The sequence below is a fragment of the Phialemonium atrogriseum genome, assembly GCF_030411735.1.
Source record: "Phialemonium atrogriseum strain 8032-3 unplaced genomic scaffold QBC33scaffold_8, whole genome shotgun sequence".
Lineage (NCBI taxonomy): Eukaryota > Fungi > Ascomycota > Sordariomycetes > Cephalothecales > Cephalothecaceae > Phialemonium > Phialemonium atrogriseum.
Genome location: NW_026848145.1, coordinates 296,017 through 322,213, shown reverse-complemented (window position 1 = coordinate 322,213; position 26,197 = coordinate 296,017). Strand labels below are relative to the sequence as shown.

Sequence of the window (26,197 nt, the reverse complement as noted above, 5' to 3'; positions counted from 1 at the left end):
GTCTTGGAGCCACACCTACCTCATAAACCCATCCCAAGCATCGCCACAACCCCCCCCCCCCCCCCCCCCCCCCACCACCCGCCCCCCCCCCCCCCCCCCCCCCCCCCCCCCCCCGGGACCCCCTGTATCATTCATTCAGATGAGGCACATACCTGGCATTCCGCCGCCCATCATCCCCATACCCCCCATGGCACCAGGCATGCCACCCATCGGCATGCCCCCCATCGGCATCCCGCCCATCATGCCGCCCATGCCACCTCTCCCTCCCCGCATGCCCCCGGGCCCGCCGCGCATACCGCCGCCCATCATGCCGCCCCTGTTGAAGCCGCCGCCGCCACCGCCTCCGCCGAAGTTGCCCCCGCCCATCGGGTTGTTGAAGCCGCCCATGTTGTTGTTATTGAACGCGTTCATGCCGGGGTTGGAGAAGTTGCGGTTGAAGCCGCCGCCCGCGTTCATGCCGCCTCTCGGCCCACCGTAGCCGCCGCCTCCGCCACCGCGACCGCGGTACCCACCGCCACCACCACCATAGCCGCCGACGCCGCCGCCGCCGCCGCCACCGCCACCCATGTTACTGGAGCCGCGGTCGTAGCCGGGGCCGGAGGGGGTGCGGCTCTGTCCGTCCTTGGCGGCGCGGGCGGGCGCGTCCTTGGGGAGTGTCCGGAAGGGGTTGTTGGTCGGGCTCGAGTAGATGACCGAGTGCTTCTTCTGGCCGGGCTGGGTGCTCTCGTTGCCCAGGGCGTCAATTTTGTGCTTGGTTGCTGTTGCGGCTTGTTGTGATGTGAACTCGAGATATGCTTGTCTGTTTAAGTGGGCAAGTCAGCAATGGGGCTTGGTCTGGTTTGAGCCACGCGATGCTCTTACCCTTTGCTCTTTCCGTTAACCTTGTGCTCGCTGAAGGTGATGTCCTTGAGCTCATCTTCGCAGTTGGCTTGTCTCGTCCAGCCGCGAAGCTCATCGTCAGTGTTCCACCAGCTGAGGTCGGAGATTAGGAGCGCAGTGGTTGCGCCGGGGTCCACTGGTCGTTCATCGGAACCCTCTTTCCGTTTCACCCCTTGTTGGGGAGGTTGTTGCGAAGTGGCCGGTTGGTCGTTGCTCCGCTCCCGCTCATTGCTCCGCTCCCGCTCGTTGTCATATCCGCTATCCCTTCCATCATAATCACCTTGTCCAGCACCGTTGGAATCGTGCGAGCCCTCGGCATTGTAGGTATGTGAGCTGGCGTCGTCGCGCTTGGCCTCTGCCTGTTCGTTATTGGCATCGCCATAGATGTCGATCTCGAATTCCTCCTCGGCCATCTTGAGCTGATTGCTTCACAGCCTCGACTCTTCAAAGTAAGGACCTGGGAATTCAAGTGAGGGTGTATTGAAAGCCTGGCTATGGATCAGAATTACAGGAGCGTGTCTGTAGTCTTCCAAATCCATGATCAGCAGCTGACAAGGCCAGGATTCCTTCTAATGCTCGATACTGTGAATGGGAGAGGGTAGATGACGTGCGAGAACAGCTGGTAAAGGAAAGAGAGAGAAAATGAAGAAAAAATGAAGAGAGAGATAGAGGGCCAGTTCATACGTACACTCCAGAATCCCGAAACAATGACTGAAGACTGATAACCCAGAAGATAAGACGGCCCCTTCTCAGAAGACGAAGCTCTGTGCTTGCAGTCCCTCGACAGGTCGGGCTCTTATGTCTCTTGGACAGTACAGGGGGAGGGTGAGTTGGGCTTGTCCTTGATTGGACACAAGATGCTGGAATAACGATTCTCTCTTCTCAATCCGAGTTCTTCCCAGATGAAAACAGTGGCTCAACGCGACCGAAGTGTGTTGCCGATTCCAGGGATGATACCACAGGCGCAAGCTAGTCCTCCTTCCTAACCTCTACTAGACTGTCCTAGAGTTCGCAAGGTATTGGGTTGTGGGGTCGAGATTGAGATTAACAGCCGAGCGCAGCCTGAATGGATGGCAACCAGCTCGGGGCGATTGATCGAGCACCTGTTGACTAGGCCGAACGGCAAACGCGAAAGAGCCTTGAACAGGCAGTCGAGGGCGATAATGCTGGGAGGGTCAGAGATGAAGAGGGGATTTGATGCTCGGAACTGTGAACTGTGCCGTTGGGCGTTGGGGTTCCGAGACCTCGCAGTTGTTTGGAGGGCAAGTAGGAGGAGAAATAGTGGCAACTGTTTGCAGGTAGGTAGTCGGAATTTCCGATGCACTGACTGGATGAGGCTGGAGTTGCTGTGAGGAGAAGCTCAGGCTGATGGTCCGTGCGCCAATAATCTCCAAATCCTATGTCATTGGGAAGGTCACGTGCATCCGCGCCTCCACCACCCTTACGCGTTTGCCTTTCCGTCAGCCGTAGCTCTGGGCTGACCACCCCATCTGTGTTCGAGTTTGCTCCTGCTCTCGTTTGCCAAGTTTTGCCAGGTCCTGTATATTTTGGTGGCGGTTGCTGTCAAAGTCGCCGTCCAAGTCGCTGTTGCTATTGCCATTACCATTGCACTGCAGCTGGCTTCGTGCCATGTAGACTCTCGCGTCCCAGTATATGGACATGCCCAACGACCACCTTCCACTACAGCCAAGATGCGGTACCTGCGCGGACAGGATCCTTAGGCACGAGAGGGTCGTCACGTGTATAAGAACCGCTCTTCCCATGCCTGAACACCTCTTGTGTTAACAAGATAGTGCAGGGTCTGGTAACAACGATTCGACTGCATGTACAGGTCATACTCGGCCCTTTCCCTTTCCTCAGCATGGCATGTCCTGCTTCAGCGTGGGAATATGCAAAATAATAAAACTCGGTACGTAACCATCTCAACCTATCAAACATCAGGATGGAATATGCTTTGACTCATGCGAACGTGAAGGAAAAACGCCGTCTGTCAGTACTACCAGTACATTGCTCAAGGGAAAAGGAGTGTGCCATCAGCAACTCTCCAAAATGCTCCGAGACCACAGATATAGATCCTTATAACCCGATACGTGCACCTCCAAAATCGACCCGTCTTCGGCGTCTCAAAATCGAGACTGCGTCAATATCGAAGGATCTTCGACCAACTTCTCATTAACCGAAATCCCCATCCGAGGTTCTGCCTCGTCGGCGCCAGACTCGTTAAACGAATGTAGTGTGGCAGTCCCGCCACCCATCGTCGGCCCGTTCCAGGCGGATGCTAGGTACAGTCAGTCAGTCAACCAGCCAGTCTCTTGCGCATCCCGCGGGGTGTCGCTCGCTACTATGTACTCACCAACGAGGAGCGGGGCGTTGGGATGCCAGCCCACGTCACGCACGAGCGTCATCCAATCCCCCTCGCCGGGGTCGGGATGGTGCAGCCGGTACCGACGGTGGCCGATGCCCTTGCCCCTGGTCACCGACTTGACGTTGATCTTGGCGGCGAGGGTGGCGTCCAGGTTCCAGACGTAGACGCAGCCGTCCTGGCTGCCCGAGTAGACATATGAGGAGTTTGTGCTCCCGGGCGGCGAGAAGTGGCACCGGATGAGCGTCCGCTGCACCGTGTGCCCGCGGAACGTCACCAGGGAGTTGTCGTGCTTGTGCTGGAACCACTCCCTCTCCTCGTACTCCTCCCAGCGGTAGTCGTAGTCGTACATGCGCTGCCGCGTGAACTTTGTCGGGTCCAGCTCCTCGACGCGGTCCGTCGACATGGCCATGCGCAGGTCCCAGAGCTTCATCGACTGGTCCTTGCCGTTGCTGAGGATGTACCGCCCGTCGCCCTTGCTGTCTATGTAGGTCAGGCCCTCGATGTGGCCCACGAAGGCGCCGGACTCTCGCCCGTCGCCCATGCTCCGCGTGTCCCAGACCTTGATGGTGCAGTCGTCGGAGCCCGAGTACAGGATGTGCGGCGATGACTTGTCGGCAAAGCACACGGCGTTGACGTCGTTATCGTGGCCGACGACGTGATGTAGCACGCGGCGCGATTCAATGTCGTACACGATGATGGCATCCGTGCCCGTGCCGACGACCAGGTTCCGCCCGTCCCCCGAGAAGCGGACGGAGAAGATGGGGAAGTGCCCGTGGCGGTGCCCTCCACGGGTTGTGACGTCCGACATGTCGAGGGAGTAGGGATCCCCCTTGTCGTTGGGATCTGTAGGTGCGAAGCATACATTGCTCTGCAGTGACGTGTACGCGAGCCACTTGTTATCGGGACTCAGGTCCGCATCCGTCAACCTCCACTGGCCGAAGGGGTAGGTGACGGTCTTGTAGTACCGCCAGTTATATGGATTAGATGTGTCGTACATGCGAACGCGGAAGTCATTGACGCAGGCGTAGAAGAAATTGCCATCGTCGGAGAACTGGCCGCAGCAGACGGGATCCCCGTAGTGGATGACCATCTCGGGGTTCGTGGATGGGATCATTTGCTGCAACGAGTCAGCTTTCGGCAGGAGAAGTGCGACCAGAGATATTACCTGGGCCATTAGATCCTGGTTCGTCTTTCGGCTGAAGCGGTCTCCCAAACCCAACTCTCGGTCTAGGATCCGTCGGGCCAGCTTTTTCCTGTCTGCAACTCCGCGGTGGACAGACCCAAAGATGCCCGACTGCATGAGTTTCCGACCCTCCATACTCGGGACTTTGGGAAAGCGATCGGGATCTAGAGGTTCCCTTCGTCTCCTCAGAGGCACTACGTCGTCATCGCCATCAAAAAGTGAGTGACCCAAGCCATGGCCATCGAGCAACGCTGTGAGTTGGTCGTGATTTAAGTGGATGACCGAGCCTGGGTTTTCGAATCAGCATCAATGGCGAAGCCCATGCTGACATGCAACGGGCAAACCTACCACCCATTCTTAGTATTCCGACTCTTGTTCTCCCGTCCCCACCTTCATTCTGGTCCTCCGCTTCGCGAATGAGGACTTGCAGCTCTACAGCGCCGCCCTCGGCATCTAAGGACGGTGATTAGCAGGGCTCATGAGGCGTCAAGAATTCCTTCGAATACCGTGAAACTCGTCGTCCTCATCTTCATCCTCGTTCTCGTCTTCCTCTTCGTCGTCTTCATCTTCCTCTTCATCAACATCGTCGTCATCGGCCGCGAAATCCAAATCACCCTCATCGTCTTCCTCGTTCACAATCCCGTCATCCGCCGACATAAACAAGTCCTCCTCAGAATGTGAGTGCGGGCTCTGATTAGCTTCACCGGCCGAGCTTCCCGCCTGGTCATGGCTGGCACTCATGATGGGGTCCAGCGCGGAGGTTCCCGAGCTAGTGCTTTCCGAAACAATGGCTGTAGGGAATGAGGAGAAACACCCATGGGCGGGCAGCCTTCTACTGATCAGTAAAAGGAGTTTGGACTCTTTGGGCGCGATGAGAATCCGTTCATATATATGTAGAAATCAGTTCAGGTTTCCGCGATATGAAGCTTATCAACTCACCCCGCCACGCTTGAGCTCCGTGACGGTGACGACAGATGGCCGGCAAATCGGAGATGCTTGCTTCGGACGGGGTACAGGTCAGGGGTCCACAAGCGGGGTTAACCTCGGACTTAAGTGAGACATGCCCCACAGCCTAAGTACAGTTGGTATGGAGGCTCTTCGGTACAACGTCCAGGCTGTGAGAATGCGAACGACTACAAATGGAACCGACTTATACTTTTGCACGTACGAGTGGTGGATATTTCACCATAACATGTGGCAAGCACATAGACACTGGATAGAAACACGTCCAAGCAAGACACACCTTGGAGATAGACACATAATCCAAATTGCCTATCTTCATGAATATATTCTTCAAGACAAATATCTTAATATACAATCACTCGACAGGGACGACTACCTCCATCATCGTCACGACATCGGCATCCCCACAATCGGGGACACGAATCTTGCCATTCCGCAAACCCGGGCGTCGTTCACCAAGCTTGCTTGCCCCCCGAAGAAGCCATCCCATACCGAGTTCAAAAAAGAGTATAGAAACATATTAACGCAACCTCCCCCTAGCGTCCGGGAGGAGGCCACGCCGGGGACCAGGGCATCCAACACAACAATCAATGCCGAGAGAAAAAAGAATAGCAAGTCAAAAAAAGTTGTCATTGGACCACCCGGACCCCGGGGAGGTGTATATACCGACGCTTTATACGCTAATTCACGAAGAAGAAGAAAGAACATACCCACCACCACTCCTTCTATATTTTCCCATCAAGCCTCAATCCTCACTCCCACATTATTTCAACTACTGACCCATCTCACAGAACCAGGAGCGCGGCAGCCATGAAGGCGGGGAGGCCGAACGCCACGGCGGCGTTGCGGCCCGCGGCGCCGACGACGACGGGCGGCACGGTGGGCGTGGCAGACGGGGTCACCGTCTCGACGGGGGCGGTGGGGACCTCGGTTGGGACCACGACGGTGGTGAAGTCGGTGGGCTCCGGCGGGACAACGACTGTCTCGGTGGGCTGGGCAGTCTCGGTCGGCTCAGCAGTCTCAGTGGGCTGGGCAGTCTCGGTCGGCTGGGCAGTCTCAGTGGGCTGAGCGGTCTCGGTCGGCTGGGCAGTCTCAGTCGGCTGGACGGTCTCAGTGGGCTGAGCGGTCTCAGTCGGCTGGACAGACTCGGTCGGCTGAACGGACTCAGTCGGCTGGGCGGTCTCGGTCTCGGGGACGGAGTAGACCGGGGTTGAGGACAGAGGCGACACGGTGTAGGTGACGTCGTGGGTGACGGGGTACTCGGACTCGACGGGGCAGACGGTCGTGTACAGCGGGATGATCTCGGTCGTCACATGGCCAACCGGGCAGTTCGTGACGGTGGGGGCACACGACGTAACGGTGTACACAGATGTGGCGTAGACGGTGCTGGTTGTCAGAGACGCGGAAGCGGTGGGATAACCCTCTTCGGTGCCAGTGGGGTAGGCTGTCTCAGTGCCAGTAGGGTACGGTCCCGAAGTGTCCGTCTCTGTGGGATACGGGCCTGAGGACTCAGACTCGGTCTCGGTGGGATACGGGCCGGTGGTCTCGGGCTCAGTGGTGGTCGGGTAGTCAGTGCCGGTGGGGTAGGCAGTGCCAGTGGGAGAGTCAGTGCCGGTGGGGTAGTCAGTGCCGGTAGGCTCAGGCTCCTCATCGCAGTAAGACTCGGTCTCGCTGGCAGTGGGGTACGGCTCACCGCCGGTGTTCGTGGGCTCCGAAGTCTCAGTGCCGGTGGGGTATTCAGTGCCGGTGGGAGAGTCGGTGCCAGTTGGGTAAGCAGTGCCAGTAGGAGAGTCGGTGCCGGTTGGGTAGTCAGTGCCGGTAGGCTCAGGCTCCTCATCGCAGTAAGACTCGGTCTCGCTGGCGGTGGGGTAAGGCTCACCGCCGGTGTTCGTGGGCTCCGAAGTCTCAGTGCCAGTTGGGTAAGCAGTGCCAGTGGGAGAGTCAGTACCGGTCTCGGTCCCGGTGTTCGTCGGGTAGGGCTCCTCAGTTCCAGTGGGCTCTGCAGTCTCGGTGGGCTCGGCAGTCTCAGTGGGCTCGGCAGTCTCAGTGGGCTCCGCAGTGGCGGTAGGCTCGGCGGTTGTGACGACGGAGGTCGTAGGCGGTTCGACCGGGGGTCCGCAGACCACATCATGAATGTTCTCGATGTAAGTCCTTCCACTATCGAGCAGCTGGCTACCGGTGTTGACATCCCAGACCATCGCTCCTCCGAAAGAAGCGTGCGTCTTGTACTCCTCGAGCAAGGCAGTGACCTCATCGGGCTGGAGATATCCATTTTTACCACTTGCAGGGCTGCCAAGGAGACCAATGAAGAGCTTGGCGTCCTTGCTCGCGGTACCCTGGATGAATTCTGCCCACTGGTCATAGTTGAAGTGCTTCCCGCCATTCGTCGCGTCACAGTCGGGGTTGTTGTAAAACTGAATCCAGAGGAGGTCGAACTTGGAAGCGGTGATCATATCCTTCATCTGGAACCAGTCATCGCTGAGAGGGCACTGAGGAGCACCAGCAATGACGAAGTTCTTGGTTGGGACGGTGGCAAACAGGACACGCAACCTATTGATCAGGGCAATATACCCACTTTGATCGGCTTTCGACATGTTAGTGAGCGGAAAAGACACGGGTACTGGCGGGAATAGGAAAGACCTACCAAACTTGTGCTCGACGTCGAAGTCGAAACCATCGACGGAAACATGCTTGCCATTGAAGTCAAAGGGACGAGGGCCGGACCACAGGGGGTTGTGGGGGCCGAAAGCACCCCACAGCATGTTGGCGAACTCGACACCCTTTGAGGCCGACGAGACGGTGTAGTTACTCTTCGCCGTCCATTCACCGCCGACGGACAGAAGGACCTTCTTTCCTGCGGCCTGGCACTTGGGGATATCATCGGCGATGAAGTTGCAGTTAGACAGGAGGTTTGACTTCACGCCGCCCTTCGAAGTGTAGACTTCAGCAGCGCAGTGGGCACCAAAGTTTGTGCCCGGGTACTTGAGCCCTGAAGGATCATGCTCAGGCGAGTTGTTGACGAAGGCAATGGTGATATACTCGAAGGCATTGGACTCGCAGTATGTTCCCAAGTCGGTTGTGCCCGACTGGCCAAAGTAAACATTGACCGAAGGAGTGTTGGTTGCCAGGGCCGGGGCCGCAGCCAAAGCTGCAAGCACGAGGGTTTTTGTGTACATTATTTCGGTCGTCAAGGATGACCTGAGGTATTAAGATACCGGGAAAAGGAGTGTGACTGGATGGGGGTTATGGCCGAAGCCGAAAAATGAACGTGATGATACTATGGATCAACGAAAGGACGCAAACAAAACGTTTGCAAGGGCCGAGGAGCACACCGTTCGCTGTTGGCTTGACAGGACGAAGGGTCAAAAGGAGCGTGAGAGAAGAGAAAGAGCAAAGAGGAGAGGGTGGTCATGCTACCTTTCATATCGACTGCCTCTGGCTCTGGGGGCCCCCCAGCGGTTGGGGGCCGCCCCCAGGCTGCGTCAGTCGCTGGCCCACTCGAAGGGGATGCATGGTGCGAGCAATTTCCTTTCAGAGTAACCAAAATTGGCAGACCGTTATTCCCACGATGCATGTTTGCTGGTAGGTACTTTTGGGAGGGGAGTGGGTGCGTTCGAAGAGGGGGCCAAGGGTTGTGGTTCAGGAACAGGTTTAGCGTAGGATGGATTCCCCTGACATCCGCCGGCCCTACCGTGGAGGTGCAGGGGTTGGATGACCATTGACCGGGGAGAACCACCAAATGGGGAAGAGAGACCATGCGCGGGATTGGTCAGAATCATCAAACTAGTGACAGCTAAATCTTGTTGGTCACAAGCGCTAATAGCAGTGAAAAAGGCTTGTGCGATTTGGATCTGTTGATCAGCAAACAATTTTCCATATTCTGTGATTCTGGCCTTCCAGATGATAGACCGTGAATGGGACTCGAATGCGGGGATCGTAGAGGGGGGACGACAAACTTCTACTCGAGTTGCCCAAACTTCTTCCAACAACCCTAGCCTGTCTGTGCGGCTGCTTGACCGCAGTGCAACGACCCTGTCGCTCCGATGCAGGCATCCCCATCCCTCTGCACGCCCCTTACTGCGTATGCGGGCGTGTGGCGGGCTGCCTGCCTGAGCGGCGTAGACGCCAACGGACCCCATCGTAATTTAACCATGCCCACGATCCTTCTGGACGTTGCGCCAGGTGAGCAATAGCTAGCTGTAGTGGCTCTAGCGCTGACGTGGTGACCTGCCCTACTGGGTTCATAATACGCGCAAAGAAGATGACTCAAGCCCCAGTTTGTATGCAACGTATATATATGTACCCCTGAATGGAGGATGGCCCGTAGGATCTAAGCTAGTGCAGCGACAAGGTCCAGCCTATCTGATCATGCTAGAGTTCCGGCAAATCGGTTCCGAAATCTGAAGATGATGAGTAAGACAGAGTTCGCAGGGAACATTACCTTTGGGGAGGATCGTCCCGGATCGTCAGCATTCTTCACTCGACACTTGTGTGCTCCCGTCGTCAACGTCCTGAAGAACTTCCTGTAGAATATATATGTCTCTCTGCCTGCAGAATTTACCAACCAGGTATTCATATATGAGCCAAGAGACCTGGAGCTCATGGCGACACGGAGAAGAAGGGGAGGAGCCCGGAAATGGTTCCAGCCTTTTCAAGCTATTTTACCCGCACCAGGGTAGGATTAAATAGGATTAAATTGTGTTGTGCCTTATTAGAGCCCGCTTTTTCAGACCCCACTGGTGCCTCTAGGCGGACTTCATTGGATGTTCTTGAGATTACCTACGCGCAACTTTCGTGCGTATTTCAGCCCTTTCCTGTGCTAAAAATGGCATCGATGGCTTTACCCCTGGAGAACTGACCTTTTCGCTTCAAAAGGAACCTCCTTGGCAGCTGTTGATTCTACTACGCAGTAGGTATGTACTATGTACGGATCGTGTTGTAGTGCACACTATAGGGTCTGGGTCCGCCTCCTGTTCAAACTTCAGCCCAGTGGTCTTGGAAGCTTGGGGGACGGGGAGCCTTAACAAGCTGTGTCGATCGCCTGGGAAAGGAAAAGACACGGATGTTTAGGCCTTACATATAAGGTGCGCTCGAGAAGAGCTTCCGGGTTGAGTTGGAGTTATTCGGCATTGTTTTGCTGAAACATCGTCTCGAACGATATGTTTCCAGACCCTGGTAGCCTTGCAAGGCTCGACAACGGTCCTATTCCGCATCCGTTGGCCAAGTCATCATCCAAGCAGTTTTGGTCATGGATGTACTGTGCAGGTCACTGAGAGCAAGTTTTTTTGGCTGAGGACTGCGGCGCAGTTAACCCCTTTCCACACTCCTCCCCGACCTTGCCGGCTGTAATATCATCAACACGATATACCCTCACAGACGAGTCCTCAGCCAGATGCCTCGTACGTATCAACGCAACAACCGAGATCATCGTCTGCGTTGCAATAAGCTGTGGTGAAGCAGCCCCGCTCTACACACGCTCTAGAGGGCATATGCTGTTGATTAGGTGTCTTTCCGAAAGTGTCTCTTGCTAGCATCAAACTGGAAGATTTGGCGAAAGTGACCCTTCTGAGCTGTCGATTATCCAAGCCTCGACGGCTGTTCCAGCACACGGTTATGTGACAGGGAGCTTGCAAGTCTTCCTCGTCCTCTTGCCAAACAGAATGGCACCTAGCCGCTGTGGCAGCCCTCGAACTCATCTGCCCCTGTTAACCTCATGTTCCTCCTCTAACTCATCCGATCAACAGAGAGAGTGGCCTAAATTGGTCGAGTTCTACTATCCAGGAGGCAACTATTAGAAGCGAAATGGAGGATCAACCATCCATATTGGTTATTTCGAGTGTATCACTTTCATCCATCTGGATGCCTAACTACCTAGGTAGCCTCAATTCAAAGGAGTGTGATTGGGATAGACCACGAGAGGAGAATAAGGAACGACATGAAACGTAACCATCCAGTAATCCGTCTCTCATCATGCCTGTCAAAGTCCTCAAAAACGCCCGCGCATCAACACACAACATCCGGCGTTCAAATTTGGTATCTAATGATTCGGAACTCGAGCAATCTTTTCCCGCTCTCGCATGTACTGCCCTCATATGTATACATAACCGCGCCCCGTGATCTCATCAGACCTGGGATTTGTTGACGTCTTCCTCCTCATACGACGGCGGAGCTTCCTGGTTGACCATTAGGCCCGACTTCTCCTCGTCGACGGCAGGTTCGCTGCGAGTGGCTTTATGGAGAGCCCGTCCAGCACGGCGGCGACTTGGGCGGCGGAAGAAGGTCCGGAAAATAGACACGACGAATGTGCCAACCACCATTCCAATCCTTATCATTGGTTAGGAAATGCCAGCCTGAATAAAGGGGGAGGTGGTTAGGTGAAACTTACAGGCTGACGGTGACTCCGGCAATGATGCCAACCGCAACAGGAAGCAGAATATGGGCGGCGATACTCTTGAACAATAGCCCCCAACTGTGACGATGATACCGTTGCTCGGTCCCGTCAGGGCGAGCGTCGTGATTGTTCTGATTGTCGTGGTGGTTGTGATGCCCGTGATAGCCGTGCTGTGATCCCTCAGCAGCACCAGCCTTCTTTCCTGCGCAGTTCTTGCCCGATTTCATATGGGAAAGCTTGTCCTTCATAATGGTCACCCACTTGCACAACAGGGTGGTACACTCCCCCTGGTTACCTCCCGGCGTGGAGCCGAGTGTCTGTGACTCTGTCGTCTCGATACTGCCGATGGCCAATCTTCCATTGGAGTCCTTGACAAGCCTGACATGGACGTTCGGGATGCCATCCACAAACATCGACCCGACCTCGATGATCTGGAGATCGAGGGAGATGAGTTGCAACCCTTGCTCCTTGTTCTCAGCGACGTGGTGGACCTGAAGGCTGAAGCCTAGCCGAGATGGTGAAGATGACTTGTGGGTTTTGCGATGCTTCTTGTGCCTCCTACCAACATCATCTGGAACAAGCGATGCGCCTAGGGCGGAGCGGAAGGGGTCTGAGGATGGATAGAGCTCGAAGTTGTTGACGAACAGTCTGTCGTGATCAAGCTCATGATCGACGGCGAACGCCAGCTCCAAGTGACTGACCCTGTCTGTCTTGATTTTGGCAAAGCCATGCTTGCCTCTGAACACAAGAGGGCAGCCAGGACATGTGAGGTTGAGCAGTTGGTGGTCGGGAACGACGTATGCTTCGACGGGGAGGGCGTTGGCTGCCTTGACCTCGGATTCGGATACCTCGGGAGGCACCAGGAAAGCCTGGGTGGCTACCGCCAGGCCAGCGACGGCAAGCGTCAGCGGCTTCAGCAACATGTTGCCGACTGGATATCTGGAAACGAGATTCTTCAAGTAAGTGGTATCTGGTAATAGGGACGAATTGTAGAGAGAAAGAAAGAAAGGATAAACTGTAGGGAGGGATGGTGTTGTGGAAGGTGGTCGAAAGGGTGGGGAGAGGTCAGTTGTGCGAAACACACACTCCAGACTCCCGGCCCAATCATGAGAGGTGCGTCATCAGTCTGATGTTACCAGTGGCGCCAAGATGCCAAGACAAGATGGATGTGGATGGATTCCAATTCATGCTTGCAGCCTCAGGCACCAAGTCTAGGCCCAGCGCCAACTCGGCGTGTGGCCCAGTTATTGCCTAGGTAGGTAATTAGCGGGCCCGTCAAGGAGGAAGCTTGAAGAATGGAACTTCACACGACTGCCAGGGTTGGACAGCCCAATTAACCAGCCCTATCAATGAGATCAAGATGGGAGCCAGTACCAAGAGGAAGAAGGAGAAGCAGAAGGACTTCCAGGTACCACTTCCCTCCGCATTCTATGGGGATACCCTTTCTCTGCGATTCGCGTACTGACAAAATGCAGAAACCCAAGTTGAAGGTTGGGAAAACCAAGGCCAAGACTTCAAATTTCACTGATACGAGCTTCAAATCAAAAGGTGAGCCGTCTATGGCCTTCCAAGGTCAGAGAATGTTGTGGCTTACCGGGACCAGCAATTGTTGTGAACCAGCAATCATTATCCGCGGATGCTCCCCACCCAGCCGAGCAGTTCAAGCATAACCTCTCACTCGCCTCAACCTCCAGATCCGACACCCAGAGACGGGAGTCCCTATCTTATCTAACCAGCCGGGTCTCAGCAAAGCCGTCATACAACCCGGTGGGGACCTCTACCATCCTAACTAAACTCCTACCATTGGTATCTGATGGTTCCTCGCATGTGCGGAGCCAGCTCCTCGAGCTCTTTCGGGGTCTGCCTCCCTCGGAAGTGCGACCCCATGTTGAGAAGGCTCTCATGTATATCCGAGCCGGCATGACGCATCTGTCGGTCGATATTCGGAGCGACACCCTCAACGTTATGGACTGGCTCCTTGACGTGGCCGGTGATGAGACCGTATCCTGCCCAGGGGGCTGGATGAAAACGCTGAACAGTTTCAGCGCCATGTTGGGCTGGAATCCGAGTATCAGTTCGGCCACCGGCAGCAAAGGCTGGACATCGGCGTCGAAAGCGACGCTCGGAGCCGTCAAAGGAGGACAAGCACAAGCAAGGCAGATTCAGGGGCTCGTCAAATTCCTTCGTATCGGCTTCAAGCCTGAAGATCCCACGCCTTACAAGCCCCAAGCCTACTGGGACAACATCTACCGTCTACCTAGGAGGCCGAACCCCTTTTCTTATTTGAATCTATTCGGCCCCGCCCGAGACGAAGAAGGCGAAATGTATCCTGATCGCGAGTCGAGACAGATAATATTCCACAGTAGATGGAGTGATGCCATAGCCAAAGGCATGGAGGAGGCAAAGAAAGAAGGTGGCGCCGTCGGCCGGGCTGCTGCTTCGTTGGACCAAGTCTTGAAGAACGGATTGGGGGACAGCAATAGACAATCCGAGCTCTGAGGTCCATCTTGATTACCTAAAATACCTAGTTACCTATCTACCCAGGTAGTTAGGAGCATCCTATCAGATGCCTTTCAATACCCGGTCATCTTGTCTACCTATATACTATTCTTAGAAGAGAACCGAGATAGGTTAATACCTATCCCATCTTACTGGATATGAACTGATCTCTCTCGTGATCTGTGTAAGTGACCGTCTTATATGCTACATGAAATTGGTCCTCGACTTCGACTCCTTCGCAGCGTGTAAATCGCTCTTTACTTATCCACTACTGGCTCCTGCTGAGTCCCCTCGGAGGAATTCCAGTTCTGGAAGCCTATGCCCATGATGCCGTTCCTGTCTTGCATGTCTACTGTGTACCAAAGCAAAACCCGTTTCTGTTTACCCCTGACGTAATGACACTTCTTCGGATGCCAGAGCCGCCGTGTCTTTTATGCCATGTCATTTCCGCTGCTGCAACTAAGCAGCAGACATAATTAAGATGTGTCTCTGCATTGAAAGGTTCTGAATCCACCCGCCTTTGCTTTGTTTGCTGAGCCAAGGGGAAAATACAGCTCTGGCTTCGCTCCTAGTGTTGTTTATGGCCTTTTAATCCTGCCTCCATGTTCATGGCTTACACACAGCAACCAAAGAAGCATTCAAAACCACCACTCTAACAGCTCCATATTTGGTCTCTGTCAGAGTAAAGCAAGGCAGGCCTATCTAACTGTGCCCCTCCTCCAGTGACATTCTCCGGTGATCAGTCAAGTTGGGCGACAAGTGTATGGCTGTCACTGGCTGGGCAACAATGCACCTCGCCCACCATCCTGCTGTTTGTAAACAAAGCAATCGTCTGGGCGACTACCTGTCCTCTGAGACGTGAACATGGTCGAGAAGTAGTCCCCAGCTGCTCCTTGTGATAGGCCCTCCTCTCTTTACGCGGGTCCTGTGTATGCGGATCCCCTCTACCTGGGTACCTAGGTACCTAGGTATAAAACCCTCTCCATCTGGCTCGCTCCTTCCTGGTTTTTCCCCTCTCAACATCCATTTTGTCGAAGGCCCTTCGAATTTCTGCATCCCATTTTAAGAATCAACCTCGAGTAGATATCTTGAAGTCTACGCAAAGCAAAGCAAAGGACCTGCCAACGACCCCTGAAGGTAAGCAACATCATCATCAACCCCCTACCAGCGGCGGTACTCCATTCCCACATCACCACCGTTTTCACCGTCCTGTATCCGCATTCCCTACTCGTCTTCTTACGCGTCTTGGAGCCACACCTACCTCATAAACCCATCCCAAGCATCGCCACAACCCCCCAACCCCCCCCCACCCCCAACACGCGGTCGCGTCTCCAGCCCTCCCTCTCCGCCCTCACACCCAAGGAACCAAAATATTCACATCCAGCGTTTCTGAAAGCTGCTTGGAGCCACATCATCTGAGAGCAAGGTTTGATATCTACCCCTCCTACTGCCCATCTCCTTACATCCTCTTCCCTACCCAGCCCATCATCCATCCCACCTTACCACCACTACCACATCCTTGCAGGAGGGCATCAACTGGGATTTTCCCCCTCTCTTTCCTTGAATTTGTTGGACCCCTCTTGACTTGAGTGCTGATACTTGTCAGTTCCCACCTCAGTCTACAATATCCGAGTAAGTCACCCACCCGAGTCGTGCAAAGTATTATGCTTCTGGCGTGGTCCGGTTTACCCCTCCAGTATCTGGGCTCCTGTCTTCCTTTCTCTTTCCTTAGTTCGAGCTCTCCCATTACCGCCTCTCACATCTCGTGGTTTACAGATATCATTGTCAACCCACCTCAGCAATGTCTGCCAACGGCTGGGGTACCCCAGACGTGGCTCCTGGCGGGCCTGATCCCATTGATGGCAAGGCTGCCAATGTTTTTGACACCTCTGATATGAAGACTGCGCTTCCTGCAACCCAGGGCGGCTACGGAACTGCCGACGAGAAAGCTGCCCTTGCTGGTACTAATGGTGATGGTGGAACTGCTACTGATGCCAAGGACGGCACCGGCTGGGTCGATGCTCAACCCTACAACTACGACACGAATCGCCCGGACAACTGGGACGGGAATGCCAGAGTCTACGAGTACGATGGTGAGATTGGCGAGGTCGGTCCTGAGCACCCGGAGCTTGAGATTATCCTCTTTGGAGAGCTCAAAGACCGCGTTGCCCATGGTATCAACTTCGGAAAGTACGTCAAGCAAAATCCTGCTTTCTCACCCCCGTTTCTGACATGTTTAGGATTGCCGAAATTGAGGTCAGCCAGGAGGGGCCTGTGTGTGTCGCCCCCATCATGAGCTTTGAAGGCGCGGGCCTACATCCTGTCATGCTGCGCAATGTCCAGATGTGTGGCTACGAAGTTCCCACTCCAATCCAAAAATACTGCATCCCTGCCATTGGCAAAGGGCACGACGTGATTGCAGTCGCCCAGACTGGTGAGCATCTCTCGAATGTCCCACGCCTCCTTTCTTCAGAGTACTAAACATACCATCGCCAGGCTCCGGCAAGACCGCCGCATACATGATCCCCATCCTCAACAAACTCATGGGGAAGACCAAGAAGCTTGCCGCTTATCGCCCCTGCCCGGATGGATTGAATGTCGACCTCAGCCGGCCTGTCCGTGCTGAGCCACTTGTGGTCATTGTCTGTCCGAGTCGCGAGCTTGCTGTGCAAATCTTCAATGAAGCTCGCAAGTTCTGCTACCGAACCATGCTCCGACCTTGTGTGGTTTATGGCGGCGGCCCTGTCCAGGACCAGGCCGCCCAACTTGCCAAGGGGTGCGATGTCTTGGTCGCTACCCCGGGCCGCCTCATCGACTTCATTGAGCGTCCTCATGTGCTGACACTTCGCCGTCTTCGATACATGGTCATTGACGAGGCTGATGAGATGCTCCATTCCGATTGGGAAGAAGAATTCAACAAGATTCTCACTGGTGGCGGTAGGTTACCTGTCTCTTATCCCAATAAAGCTCCAGCCAGCTAACTGTGTTGCAGAACAAGAGGAGGGCAACATCAAGTACATGCTCTTCTCTGCGACGTTCCCCAAGAGCGCCCGAGACCTGGCTCGCACCCATCTTGCCGAGAATCATGTCCGCCTCCGCGTCGGTCGTGCTGGCAGCTCTCATGAGAATATCAAACAAGAGGTCATCTATGTCGAGCCTCCCATGAAGCGCCAGGCTCTCTACGACCTGATTCTTTCCTTGGATCCTTGCCGGGTGATCATTTTCGTCAACCACAAGAGGACTGCCGACGAGTTGGATGATTTCCTCTTCAACAAGGACCTGCCGTGCACCTCGATGCATTCCGACCGCACGCAGAAAGAGCGAGAGGCCGCCATGCGTGCTTTCCGCAGCGGAAATTCCCCCATTTTGATCGCCACGGGCGTGAGCGCTCGCGGTATTGATGTGCGCAACGTCAGGCATGTCGTCAACTATGATCTCCCCTCGATTGATCATGGGGGCATTGAGGAGTATACTCATCGCATTGGTAAGCGCAGATACCCTGCTTGTTTTGCCCAACCGTTGCTGACCTTCTATTTTCAGGCCGAACTGGCCGCATCGGCCATCGTGGTGTTGCAACCTCGTTCTACTGTGACAGCGATGAGCCCATTGCCTCTGTTCTCACTCGCACCCTGATGGAGACGAAGCAGGAGATCCCGGACTTTCTGAAGGCCTACGTCCCGGAGGGTGTTTCCCTCGAGGACCTCAAGTTCGAGGCTGACTCTGACTTTGATGACGGGGAAGGTGACGGTGCCGGTGGCGAGTGGGGCGACCAAGGAGTCGCTGCCTGGGGTGGTGCTACAGGCGACGAGAACGGCGATGCCAACGGCAGTGTCAACGGGAACGTTAACGGCAGCGTCAACGGGAACGCCAATGGACACATGAACGGCAACGGTACCAAGGAGGACGGGGGTGCTTGGGGTGCTCAGCCCTCGACCGACAACGCCTGGGGCAAGTCCACCGAGCCTCAGCCCTCGACCGACGGCGCCTGGTAGTTTGGAGTGCTCGCTTTTTTCATCGTGTGACCGCTTGGTCACCGATTGTTGTTTGGAATCTTCAAGACCTGGACTGTACGACGATGCCAATCTTGTGGTGGTTGATTTGGTAGTCTGGCCAGTGAGTTCTCGGACTCGCTTGTCAATTGTCAAATATCTTCACGTAGGCAAATAGTCAGATACTTCCATAGGTGTCTCAGCTGAAGATTCAGAATACAAACGATCTCTCGAGATCCATGATATTCACGTCTCCGATCTCGTCGTCCCTACAGTTGACCTAGACCTCGTGACGGTGCAGATCACTACAGAAAACGCTCATAGCAAACACCCCCCCTAGGTAGGTAACCAGGAGGTTCTCCCTGCTTGAAGAAGCAACTGTCCATAAAGCCCTCGCTGGGATCTCTTTCTCGATAGGGGGGCTCCTTGTCACGGCATCACAAGGCGTAACTTCACGAGCGAAATGTGCGGCCATATCAGGGGCGGAAAGAGCTCGGGTTAGCCAAGATTGATTGCAGACGTTCGAGAGGGGTATTCAAGAACCGCTGCGCATATTGACATCTTTCTGGATACACTCGCGTCTCCTAGGTATCTCTGAAGTCTTCGCAGCTCTTCCTCTGGTCTTCTTCTGGTCTATCTAACGTCTTTCCGTGCTTAAGAAGGACAATTAGGTTACCTATTGTCTCCTGGGTGGGACAGGAAGAATGGTTTGTGGGTGGACGGGGGAGGGGAGGGAGAGGAGGGTAGTGATCAAACCGCCTCCTTAGAACGACCAAAACAACCTTCAACTCCGTTCGTCGGTGGGTCTCGGCGGTAACGTCACGTCTTGCACCAGTCAGGCACGCAGGGGCTGGAGAGGAACCGGGAACTGGTCTGAAGGCCGCCGGTGACATCGTGTGGGACAAATCACTATTAGAAGAGCCGGGGGGGAGGAGGGAGGAGCGTCAAGGGGACTAACCAAAGCACGACGCCGCCGACTCGAAGCGGGACGCCATCGAAATACAGGCGATGGCCATCAAGCGTCTGCAGGGGCAGCTCGAGGAGGCCCAGAAGGCCGGCTGTTCTGGAGGGTAGACAGTCCTTCCATCCTCATCGTCCGACTACGCCCCGCAGAAGACATTTTAAGGCAATAAGACCCGCTATGCTGACGGCGTACAGCAGGATCCGTCCCCAATATAATGTCTGAAACGGACGGCGCAAGGTAGATGTGATTAGGTCCATCTAGTTGCAGCCAAACCCTTTTTCTTGATGGTTTTCTCGCTATTGTTGTTGTTTTCGTTGTTTGCGTTGACCCCTTCCTCGTCACTCTCTTCGTCGGAATCGACATGCAGCCCGCAACACCTGCACTCGTTCTGGTATGCCTTCCAATCGCGAACTTTTCTCTCCACAAATTGCTGCCGGGACGGATCACTGGCCATGAAAGTGTTGATTTGATCGTCGGGGCATATACACGAGTGTATGAACCGGTGCGAGAAGAAGTAGATAGCTGTCCAGTTCTCCAGGGCAGCGGCTGCCAGGATGCCCCCTTTTCGTGTACTTTCGCCCAGTCTTTAGATAGAAGCTGGCCACCAAACATCTCCATATCCCTGGCTCCCAAGACGCTCCGAAATCGGTCCAGTTCCTTGGTGTATAGCTCATAAGCGTAAGAATATGACACGAGATCGGGGCGTAGACCCGTGAGCCAAATAGGAGGATTGAACAACTGGAGCGGCACCACACGGCTCCATTCCCAGTCCAAGAGCGCGACGATGGTCATGCCCTTCTCATCGACCAGCAGATTGTGCGGATTCAGGTCGCCGTGGGTCAGCACAAATGGCCCGTCATCCCGCTCCGGAGCAGCCAGCAGTCCTTGATGAAGGCGGCGAAGTGGTCCATATAGAAGAGAGACGTTCGGCCGTCCTTCCTGCCAGACGCTCGACGGGCTCTTCTCGAAGGCGTTCTGTGTAATGCTCAGCAGCATCGAGACGTATTGGCCAGAAGACGTAAGGGGAGCCTTATACTCGCGCTGAACACTTGACGGCCACAGTTCCTCCAGCTCTTGGATGTTCAGGTCGATTGTGGGGGGCAGGCCGGTAACATGAATGGTACTGCTATCACTGCCATCGTGGCAGAGCTGGCCAATGGCCGAAAATTCGAGCCTTCGGAGTTGTGCGTAGATGTCGGCTAGCTGCTCGTAGAGAATCGTCCGCTTGTCATCCGACAGCGCAGGCAGCCTGATGCCTGAGAGCAATCGCCCTTCTATGTATTCGAGGATTATAAAGGGTGGGAGGACATGCGAGCCGCTATCGAAGCTGTAGGCTATGACTCGAGGGATCGGGATGCTCGTCCTCTCAGAGACATACCTGCGCAGGTCGCAAGAGTTGTCATGCCAGCCAAGGTGGGCTAGGCGACGCGTGGTAGCGAAGAGAACGGGACGAAAAAGGAACTACGCACTGCATCGTAACCACTTCTCGCCGTAGCTTCTCTCCCACACCACGGGCCAAACATGGCGTTATGGGGACGCGGATGACCCAGGAATCACCACTATGGCTAAAGTGGACGAAAAAGCAGACATTGTAGCTACCCCTAGCTACCGGCTTGAATACCGCACACGGCTCGTTGTCATGGAATGACGAGGCCAGGCGGCAGACGTCAGCCTCGGCAATCGACTCGATGAAGGCGTCGCGGTCTCTGTGGACGCGCAGTTCGACGACTTGATCAAGCATCTGATCCGTGGTCGCTTCGAAGCTGGACGCGGCACGCTAATTCATACATACACCTTGGTGGAAGCATCTAGCCCCTGGTTCCTGGGCCCGAGCGCTGACACGTCATATTACTAAGGAAAGGCCCGTACCGTACGTAGGGCTGCGGAATGGAAATTGACAATTGACGACCTCGTTCGTTGTGCTCGAGATTGAGCATCAGAGAAAACCATCCCACATGAAAAAAAGAAGAGGGTTCCAGACGTTCTGGTCCGTTATGTGACTTAACTCTCGCTAGCTAGTCTGAATCACAACAACACAATCCTTCTACCTTGCACATTTGGCATGCCATATATCTAGCTCAGGATCATGGATGGGAACTTGACGGTATCGTGAAACCCGGGCGTAACGAAATTTCCTTGGTGGCAATGGGAATTCTCACTTTTCCAAAGTCTAAGGCGGTCTCTTGTTGCCATTGCCATTGCCATTGTTATACCTGCGGAGGAGCACCCTTTGTTCTGTGCGTCTGTGGACACGCTCCTTCTCGTTTCAAGGACTTCCTTCTAATAATTAAGCCAAGTTCAATTAACCAGTCTCCCCTGATCCCCCTTCCCCTACCCCCCAAACTCCAACCACCAAGGGAACGAGACGTGCTCTAGCAAGTGTTCGAAAAGAGCCTCCTAGCCCGTTACCATTGTCCCAATTTTCGTTGACTTCCTCAGACACAAGTAATTCTCCCTTCCCCTCCGTGGCCGTAGGTCACGGGCTGTTTGCCATATTTCGTTGACCTGTGCTTGGAGTCCCCCAGCCACAGATCCGGAGATAGCCATCCTGAAAAAGATGGCAGGAGGCGCATTTGACCCGATATCCGACGCTCAACTGCCCATACACTGGACTCCTCGATTAGTAGACTGCAGGATGCTCTAAACACCATGCCGATCCTTTCCCGCGCCTTCATCGATCCCGCTACAACCACATAGACAGGATGTCATCATCCTTATTGATTGCTGATCCTGGATTCGTTCGATAATCTCAAGTCAACCAAAGCGGGGGTCCCTTCCAGCATTAAACCGTAGCTGGAGACACGAACCACAGGCCTATAACCCCTCTGAAGGGGGCTGGTTGCGCGTCTGGCCTCCTAGGTTGACTGTGTAGAGGGCCATTTGGGTTTAGGGAGGCCGTCACAGGCGCCATGGTAGTCCACTAGGCTTAGCTAGACTCATATCAGAGACCGCCATGACTGGAAGATTTAGGTCGTAAAGAGTTTGAAGGGAGAGACGCTTCTGATGACTCTACGCTGAAATAATCAAAACCATACATAACTGAAAAGAAGAAGGACCAGTCAGTCAGAAGCAGCTAATTCATAGGCAAAAATGGCAAAAATGGCAAAACTGTTGTGTTCTCCCTCCCTACTTTGAAAAGTGGTGATGCGTGATACTGTGTCTAACAGATAGAAAAAGTGGCACCGGCCACCCCCTTTTACCCCTTTCTAGGACCTGATTCTTTGAGCCTATAAGCAACCTCTCTTTAATTTTACAGATGCCAAGTCATAGAACAATACAAAGGAGGCAAACCCGAAGCTGCAGAATGAGAGAATGGACAAGGACAACGCGTTCAACACAAAGCATGGAATAAAACCTTACTTTATGATTCACTTCTGGGTCATGGAAATGCTTGACGACAAATAGGGGCGACGAATTATTCAATCGGGTCAAGTGGATCTTTCGCCTGTGAGCAGTCCTGAGCTACCTCGAGGTATCACGACAAGATGTCGGCCTGGAAACCCACCACTTTCAACCTGAACCTTGACTTTGAGGCCCTTCACTCGCCTGGCTCTCTGGTAGAAGTGCCTAGGTAAAAAGAAAAAAATTGTACCTTCTCCATGACATATCTACTTTCTCCCTTATATATGTGCCCTGTCCCGCTCCCTTGGGTTGTTCCAGTCTGCTTTGCCACCACTCTTAACCTCCCGTTCCCTCTACGACTTTGGCCTTGATGGAGAAAATTCGGCATCTCATGTCTTCTGTTGCTCGGGCTCTTCTCCAGGAAAGACGCCATACTTCATCCTTCCAAGATCCTTCTTCGCCTCTCTCTAGTTCCAATAAGCGAAACCAGAACCCCCAGGACCTCCGGTAGTTATTTCGGGGGCAACATTCGGCGTACTGCAGCAGCATGGGAAGTGTAGCCGTCCGTATACATGGCTACTCCCTTCGGTATGTGGCGATGAAAACTTTAGGTGCAAAAGCTTTCGTTAATCTCTCCAACTGCAGACCACCCAAGTGGAGATCAACGGACGGAAATCACTCGACGCATTCGGGACAGTTTTAGGGCTGCTGAAGAAACCATGTTATCGACGCTCTCGACCTCATACCCCCAAAGAGAATTTTCCAAATAATAACCAGCTGCATGCAGTCTGGTAATAATTGCCGTCCGAGGATTTCAACCCAACATTTGTCTGAGGAATAGAAACAGGTGCAGTCTTTGAATTGTTGGACATCAACTGCCATCGTCCCTGAACCTTCTTCTAGTCCTCCAAACCATCGTTCTCGGGAAATAAGACCAGGACTGACATCAAAGGGGTTTAGGAAGAAATAACCACCAGCTTCTACCTCGATCCAAATCCCACGTTCTCTCAGCGGCACCCACCAGTGCTGCTCATCAGCCAAGGGATGGACTTATCCGAGGGCGGCGCGGTAGAGCTTGGGCGATCGTTGACTGCCCTCATCTCGCAACCCCTATATCCCCGTTGCTACCAGCATCAATACAGCGCTTGAAGCACACCGATACTCTTTACAAGCCCTATATCTTGGACATCAAGGAGTTGAGCATTTAGAAGACGCTCAACCTAATAGCACATCAGAGAGTTCCTCCCCGAATATCGAAGCGGTAGCAAATGCCCCTTACTCCCCTCTTGAATCCTGGTCTGGTCAACAACGAACTCTGTCCACGTCGGCTAATGATTTCTTGCAAGTCCTAGAACCTGATACCCGGAGACGTTAAGAATTACACTCGGATTCCAGAACATCGCCCTCTATAGCCAACAACTCCTTTCCAACCAGACGCACGAGACTTCGAAGAAATAAACAAGACTTAGTTGAGACGAGAGAAAAGTCCAAGAGGCCGCAATACTACGAAAATGGCCAATTCCTTCAAGTATGAAATATTATTGACCTACGCATCGGTGACAAGGGAGATTATAGGCACAATAAGAACCTGCCACACACTGAACATGCGGAATTCATTCCTAGCTCCCAAGAACGAGACCTCGTCGTCGTGAAGTCACCTCCCAAGTAGTCCAGCAAAGACTACCGCCCCATGAACAAACAGCCTCCAAAACAGCCTCTGCCAGTTAGTCCACGTTGGAAGCAATAAACCTCACGCTCGCGCTGCTCCCGTCGGCACTTGTGCGTGTCATGATCTTGGCCAACCCAGTCCGCTGCTGGTCGATTCGCACCGCATTCCCATTGATTAACCCAACCTCTAATGCTTTCTTTAGTGTGTATCTCGCTACATTTTGCCTGGGACGATCTCGACCATTACCCAACTTGATGTCATTCCCCTAATAATATTTATACCGTAAGTTGGCAGCTCTGGCATCTCAGACAAGCAACTTCTTCCCGTCTTCCTCGCTCGCTGTCGAGGCCAGGCGACAGAGTCGGAAACCATTCTGGCTATTCTACTCGGCGATGTAGTCCACGATAGTAACGGATTTTACTTCCGACATACAAGTATACCAGACGTCGACTTCCAGAAGCAGTGGGCGTGCATTGTTCTGCCTTCTGTTGTTTGATTACTCTCAACCGTAGCCTTATCCTCGTTTCCAACACACGGCCAGCCCTTGCGGCCCCCAACAGATTCTCCCCTCCGCCTGCAACTGCTTTTGTTACATGCTTGACTCGACTGTCTGCTGTTTTTCTTGATTCGTTTTCTCGCTGTAGTATCTTAGGAGGAATGGGTCCTTGGTAGCCAGCTGCTCAACACGTTTCAAGCCCCAGCTTCGCCGTTCTCACTTCCTCGTGCTTGAAGGGAAGTCCTTCCTTATTTCCCCAAGTAGTGACCGATGTAGGAATGTTTGACCTCCGTATTATAGATTCGACATTTCTAGGGCCTGATTCTGGGTTTCACGCCACGCCGTCTACTGCCATTATCCTCCAAATTAGTTGTATCGTCACCACGTAGATTTCAGGGGCCTGCCTAACTGGCTGTCAAACGCTGAGCGCCCATTCAACGAGGCAAAGATGTACTCCCTGAGATCGTGACCTGTGGCATCACTTTCGAGTCTAAGAATCCGGAAGCAACGTGGGCAGCGGATGCCGTCATAATCAAAGAATGGAAAGGCAAGACAAGGCCTGCTCACTAGGTATATAGAGTAGATGCCTGCCTGCAGCAACGGCCCCGAGAGGGTCCTGAGAACGGACGAGCATGGACCTGCTGATCCAAGGGGTTACATCTCCATAGCCACCAGCATCGTGAGCAGTACGTACCCCCTTCCGAACTCGCTCCACCCGGGTCCCCGGGACCCTCGTGGTAGCTCCCCCCTATCACAACCACTTCTCATAGGCTGGCCGCACCTCCAAGGGCCCCCCTGGTTACCGTACCAATCCAATGACCGCGAATCTCTCCAATCAGGAGTCAAGGAAATAAGTATTTGAGGTAGGCCCTTCTCTCTTCTCCATTTTCGCTCTCCCCTTCCAACACCACGCACCTTCCTCCACCTCTTGAGGTTCTTAAGATTATCCATCTTCTCAATCTAACCATCATCACCACCTTCTCGAGCTATCTATCCTCACTCATCATCGTGAGATACCAAAGGTAAGTAACCCTGCTTGATTTTATATTTTATCTTCTACTCTTCCCCCACGTAGTTATCCCCAGGCAACTTCTCCCGCTTCACCTTCCTGCCTTCTCCTTGCCGCGTACTCCTCCTCTCCCCGCGCCCTTCTAACCTCTCCGCGTCTGCCCACTCTTCCTCCCCTTAGGTAGGCCCCGTCCTTCTCCCCCTTACTTTCAACACTTTGCCTTCGACTCGGCAGGTAGGTATCTAGGTAGGTTGGGCCCCTCTATCTTCTTCCCCTCGGCCAACCTACTTCCCCCCATCATCCCTCCCTTCTCTCCCTTCACCGAGGTACTTCGATACCATCAGACTCCATACTTTATCCCTATACCACCTAGGTACCTAGGTACTTAATCCTCGGCACTACTTTTACTCTCCTCCACCTCATTTTCTTCCTCGGTCGTTCATAGCCT

General features: G+C 54.1%; 9 protein-coding genes across 9 annotated transcripts in view; 4 read left to right on the top strand and 5 right to left on the bottom strand.

Moving 5' to 3' along the window:
* The window catches only part of QBC33DRAFT_513706 (putative rrm domain-containing protein), a gene marked incomplete at both ends in the record, with an annotated part of 1,530 nt that extends 238 nt beyond the window's left edge, over window positions 1-1,292 (bottom strand). Inside the window, 2 exons of the mRNA XM_060426000.1 lie at window positions 153-799; window positions 862-1,292. Of these exons, the coding sequence (XP_060284981.1) occupies window positions 153-799; window positions 862-1,292 (1,078 nt within the window). The remainder of the gene's footprint in view (window positions 1-152; window positions 800-861) is intronic.
* Window positions 1,293-2,366: 1,074 nt separating this feature from the next.
* Window positions 2,367-3,113, top strand: QBC33DRAFT_533622 (uncharacterized protein). The gene is made up of 3 exons (XM_060427478.1): window positions 2,367-2,620; window positions 2,678-2,788; window positions 2,855-3,113. The coding sequence occupies exons 1-3, from the start codon at window positions 2,533-2,535 to the stop codon at window positions 2,959-2,961; spliced, it is 306 nt and encodes a 101-aa protein (XP_060284980.1). The 5' UTR covers window positions 2,367-2,532; the 3' UTR covers window positions 2,962-3,113.
* Window positions 2,815-4,974, bottom strand: QBC33DRAFT_359502 (LEC14B protein). The gene is made up of 4 exons (XM_060423904.1): window positions 4,776-4,974; window positions 4,410-4,714; window positions 3,233-4,361; window positions 2,815-3,157 (listed from the first exon to the last, which is right to left on the bottom strand). Exons 1-4 carry the CDS (start codon window positions 4,780-4,782, stop codon window positions 3,003-3,005), a joined length of 1,596 nt encoding a protein of 531 aa, XP_060284979.1. The 5' UTR covers window positions 4,783-4,974; the 3' UTR covers window positions 2,815-3,002.
* A 554-nt stretch (window positions 4,975-5,528) lies between these two features.
* On the top strand, window positions 5,529-6,260 carry QBC33DRAFT_533618 (uncharacterized protein). Its single transcript, XM_060427477.1, has one exon. The coding sequence runs from the start codon at window positions 5,551-5,553 to the stop codon at window positions 6,202-6,204; it is 654 nt and encodes a 217-aa protein (XP_060284978.1). The 5' UTR covers window positions 5,529-5,550; the 3' UTR covers window positions 6,205-6,260.
* A 180-nt stretch (window positions 6,261-6,440) lies between these two features.
* QBC33DRAFT_359447 (glycoside hydrolase superfamily) lies at window positions 6,441-8,756 on the bottom strand. The gene is made up of 4 exons (XM_060423902.1): window positions 8,035-8,756; window positions 7,239-7,974; window positions 6,579-7,051; window positions 6,441-6,472 (listed from the first exon to the last, which is right to left on the bottom strand). The coding sequence occupies exons 1-3, from the start codon at window positions 8,564-8,566 to the stop codon at window positions 6,784-6,786; spliced, it is 1,536 nt and encodes a 511-aa protein (XP_060284977.1). The 5' UTR covers window positions 8,567-8,756; the 3' UTR covers window positions 6,441-6,472; window positions 6,579-6,783.
* Window positions 8,757-11,195: 2,439 nt separating this feature from the next.
* On the bottom strand, window positions 11,196-12,909 carry QBC33DRAFT_533608 (uncharacterized protein). The gene is made up of 2 exons (XM_060427476.1): window positions 11,776-12,909; window positions 11,196-11,714 (listed from the first exon to the last, which is right to left on the bottom strand). Exons 1-2 carry the CDS (start codon window positions 12,702-12,704, stop codon window positions 11,513-11,515), a joined length of 1,131 nt encoding a protein of 376 aa, XP_060284976.1. The 5' UTR covers window positions 12,705-12,909; the 3' UTR covers window positions 11,196-11,512.
* A 173-nt stretch (window positions 12,910-13,082) lies between these two features.
* On the top strand, window positions 13,083-14,437 carry QBC33DRAFT_533607 (Rix1 complex component). The gene is made up of 3 exons (XM_060427475.1): window positions 13,083-13,189; window positions 13,257-13,329; window positions 13,385-14,437. Exons 1-3 carry the CDS (start codon window positions 13,142-13,144, stop codon window positions 14,278-14,280), a joined length of 1,017 nt encoding a protein of 338 aa, XP_060284975.1. The 5' UTR covers window positions 13,083-13,141; the 3' UTR covers window positions 14,281-14,437.
* Window positions 14,438-16,081: 1,644 nt separating this feature from the next.
* QBC33DRAFT_448911 (putative ATP-dependent rna helicase) lies at window positions 16,082-18,272 on the top strand (the record flags this gene model as incomplete). The annotated part of the gene is made up of 5 exons (XM_060424495.1): window positions 16,082-16,470; window positions 16,521-16,714; window positions 16,777-17,217; window positions 17,273-17,764; window positions 17,821-18,272. The coding sequence occupies 5 exons, from the start codon at window positions 16,082-16,084 to the stop codon at window positions 18,270-18,272; spliced, it is 1,968 nt and encodes a 655-aa protein (XP_060284974.1).
* Window positions 18,273-19,480: 1,208 nt separating this feature from the next.
* QBC33DRAFT_513700 (kinase-like domain-containing protein) lies at window positions 19,481-21,438 on the bottom strand (the record flags this gene model as incomplete). Its single annotated transcript, XM_060425999.1, has 5 exons — window positions 19,481-19,794; window positions 19,839-20,611; window positions 20,703-20,996; window positions 21,026-21,068; window positions 21,393-21,438. 5 exons carry the CDS (start codon window positions 21,436-21,438, stop codon window positions 19,481-19,483), a joined length of 1,470 nt encoding a protein of 489 aa, XP_060284973.1.
* Window positions 21,439-26,197: the final 4,759 nt, after the last annotated feature.

Excerpts from the sequence above, each read along its gene's own strand:
- QBC33DRAFT_533622 (XM_060427478.1), top strand. The coding sequence starts at position 2,533 with ATGGACATGCCCAACGACCACCTTCCACTACAGCCAAGATGCGGTACC. Across the intron at positions 2,621-2,677 it reads GCACGAGAGGGTCGTCACGT|GGTCTGGTAACAACGATTCG; the intron begins GTATAAGAACCG and ends AAGATAGTGCAG. Across the intron at positions 2,789-2,854 it reads ATGCAAAATAATAAAACTCG|GAAAAACGCCGTCTGTCAGT; the intron begins GTACGTAACCAT and ends GCGAACGTGAAG.
- QBC33DRAFT_359502 (XM_060423904.1), bottom strand. Across the intron at positions 4,362-4,409 it reads ACCAGGATCTAATGGCCCAG|CAAATGATCCCATCCACGAA; the intron begins GTAATATCTCTG and ends GACTCGTTGCAG. Across the intron at positions 3,158-3,232 it reads CAACGCCCCGCTCCTCGTTG|CATCCGCCTGGAACGGGCCG; the intron begins GTGAGTACATAG and ends GACTGTACCTAG.
- QBC33DRAFT_533618 (XM_060427477.1), top strand. The coding sequence starts at position 5,551 with ATGCGAACGACTACAAATGGAACCGACTTATACTTTTGCACGTACGAG.
- QBC33DRAFT_359447 (XM_060423902.1), bottom strand. The coding sequence starts at position 8,566 with ATGTACACAAAAACCCTCGTGCTTGCAGCTTTGGCTGCGGCCCCGGCC. Across the intron at positions 7,975-8,034 it reads CGACGTCGAGCACAAGTTTG|CCGATCAAAGTGGGTATATT; the intron begins GTAGGTCTTTCC and ends ACATGTCGAAAG. Across the intron at positions 7,052-7,238 it reads CCCACCGCCAGCGAGACCGA|TCTTACTGCGATGAGGAGCC; the intron begins GTCTTACTGCGA and ends AGCGAGACCGAG.
- QBC33DRAFT_533608 (XM_060427476.1), bottom strand. The coding sequence starts at position 12,704 with ATGTTGCTGAAGCCGCTGACGCTTGCCGTCGCTGGCCTGGCGGTAGCC. Across the intron at positions 11,715-11,775 it reads GCCGGAGTCACCGTCAGCCT|GATTGGAATGGTGGTTGGCA; the intron begins GTAAGTTTCACC and ends ACCAATGATAAG.
- QBC33DRAFT_533607 (XM_060427475.1), top strand. The coding sequence starts at position 13,142 with ATGGGAGCCAGTACCAAGAGGAAGAAGGAGAAGCAGAAGGACTTCCAG. Across the intron at positions 13,190-13,256 it reads AGAAGCAGAAGGACTTCCAG|AAACCCAAGTTGAAGGTTGG; the intron begins GTACCACTTCCC and ends GACAAAATGCAG. Across the intron at positions 13,330-13,384 it reads TACGAGCTTCAAATCAAAAG|CAATTGTTGTGAACCAGCAA; the intron begins GTGAGCCGTCTA and ends TACCGGGACCAG.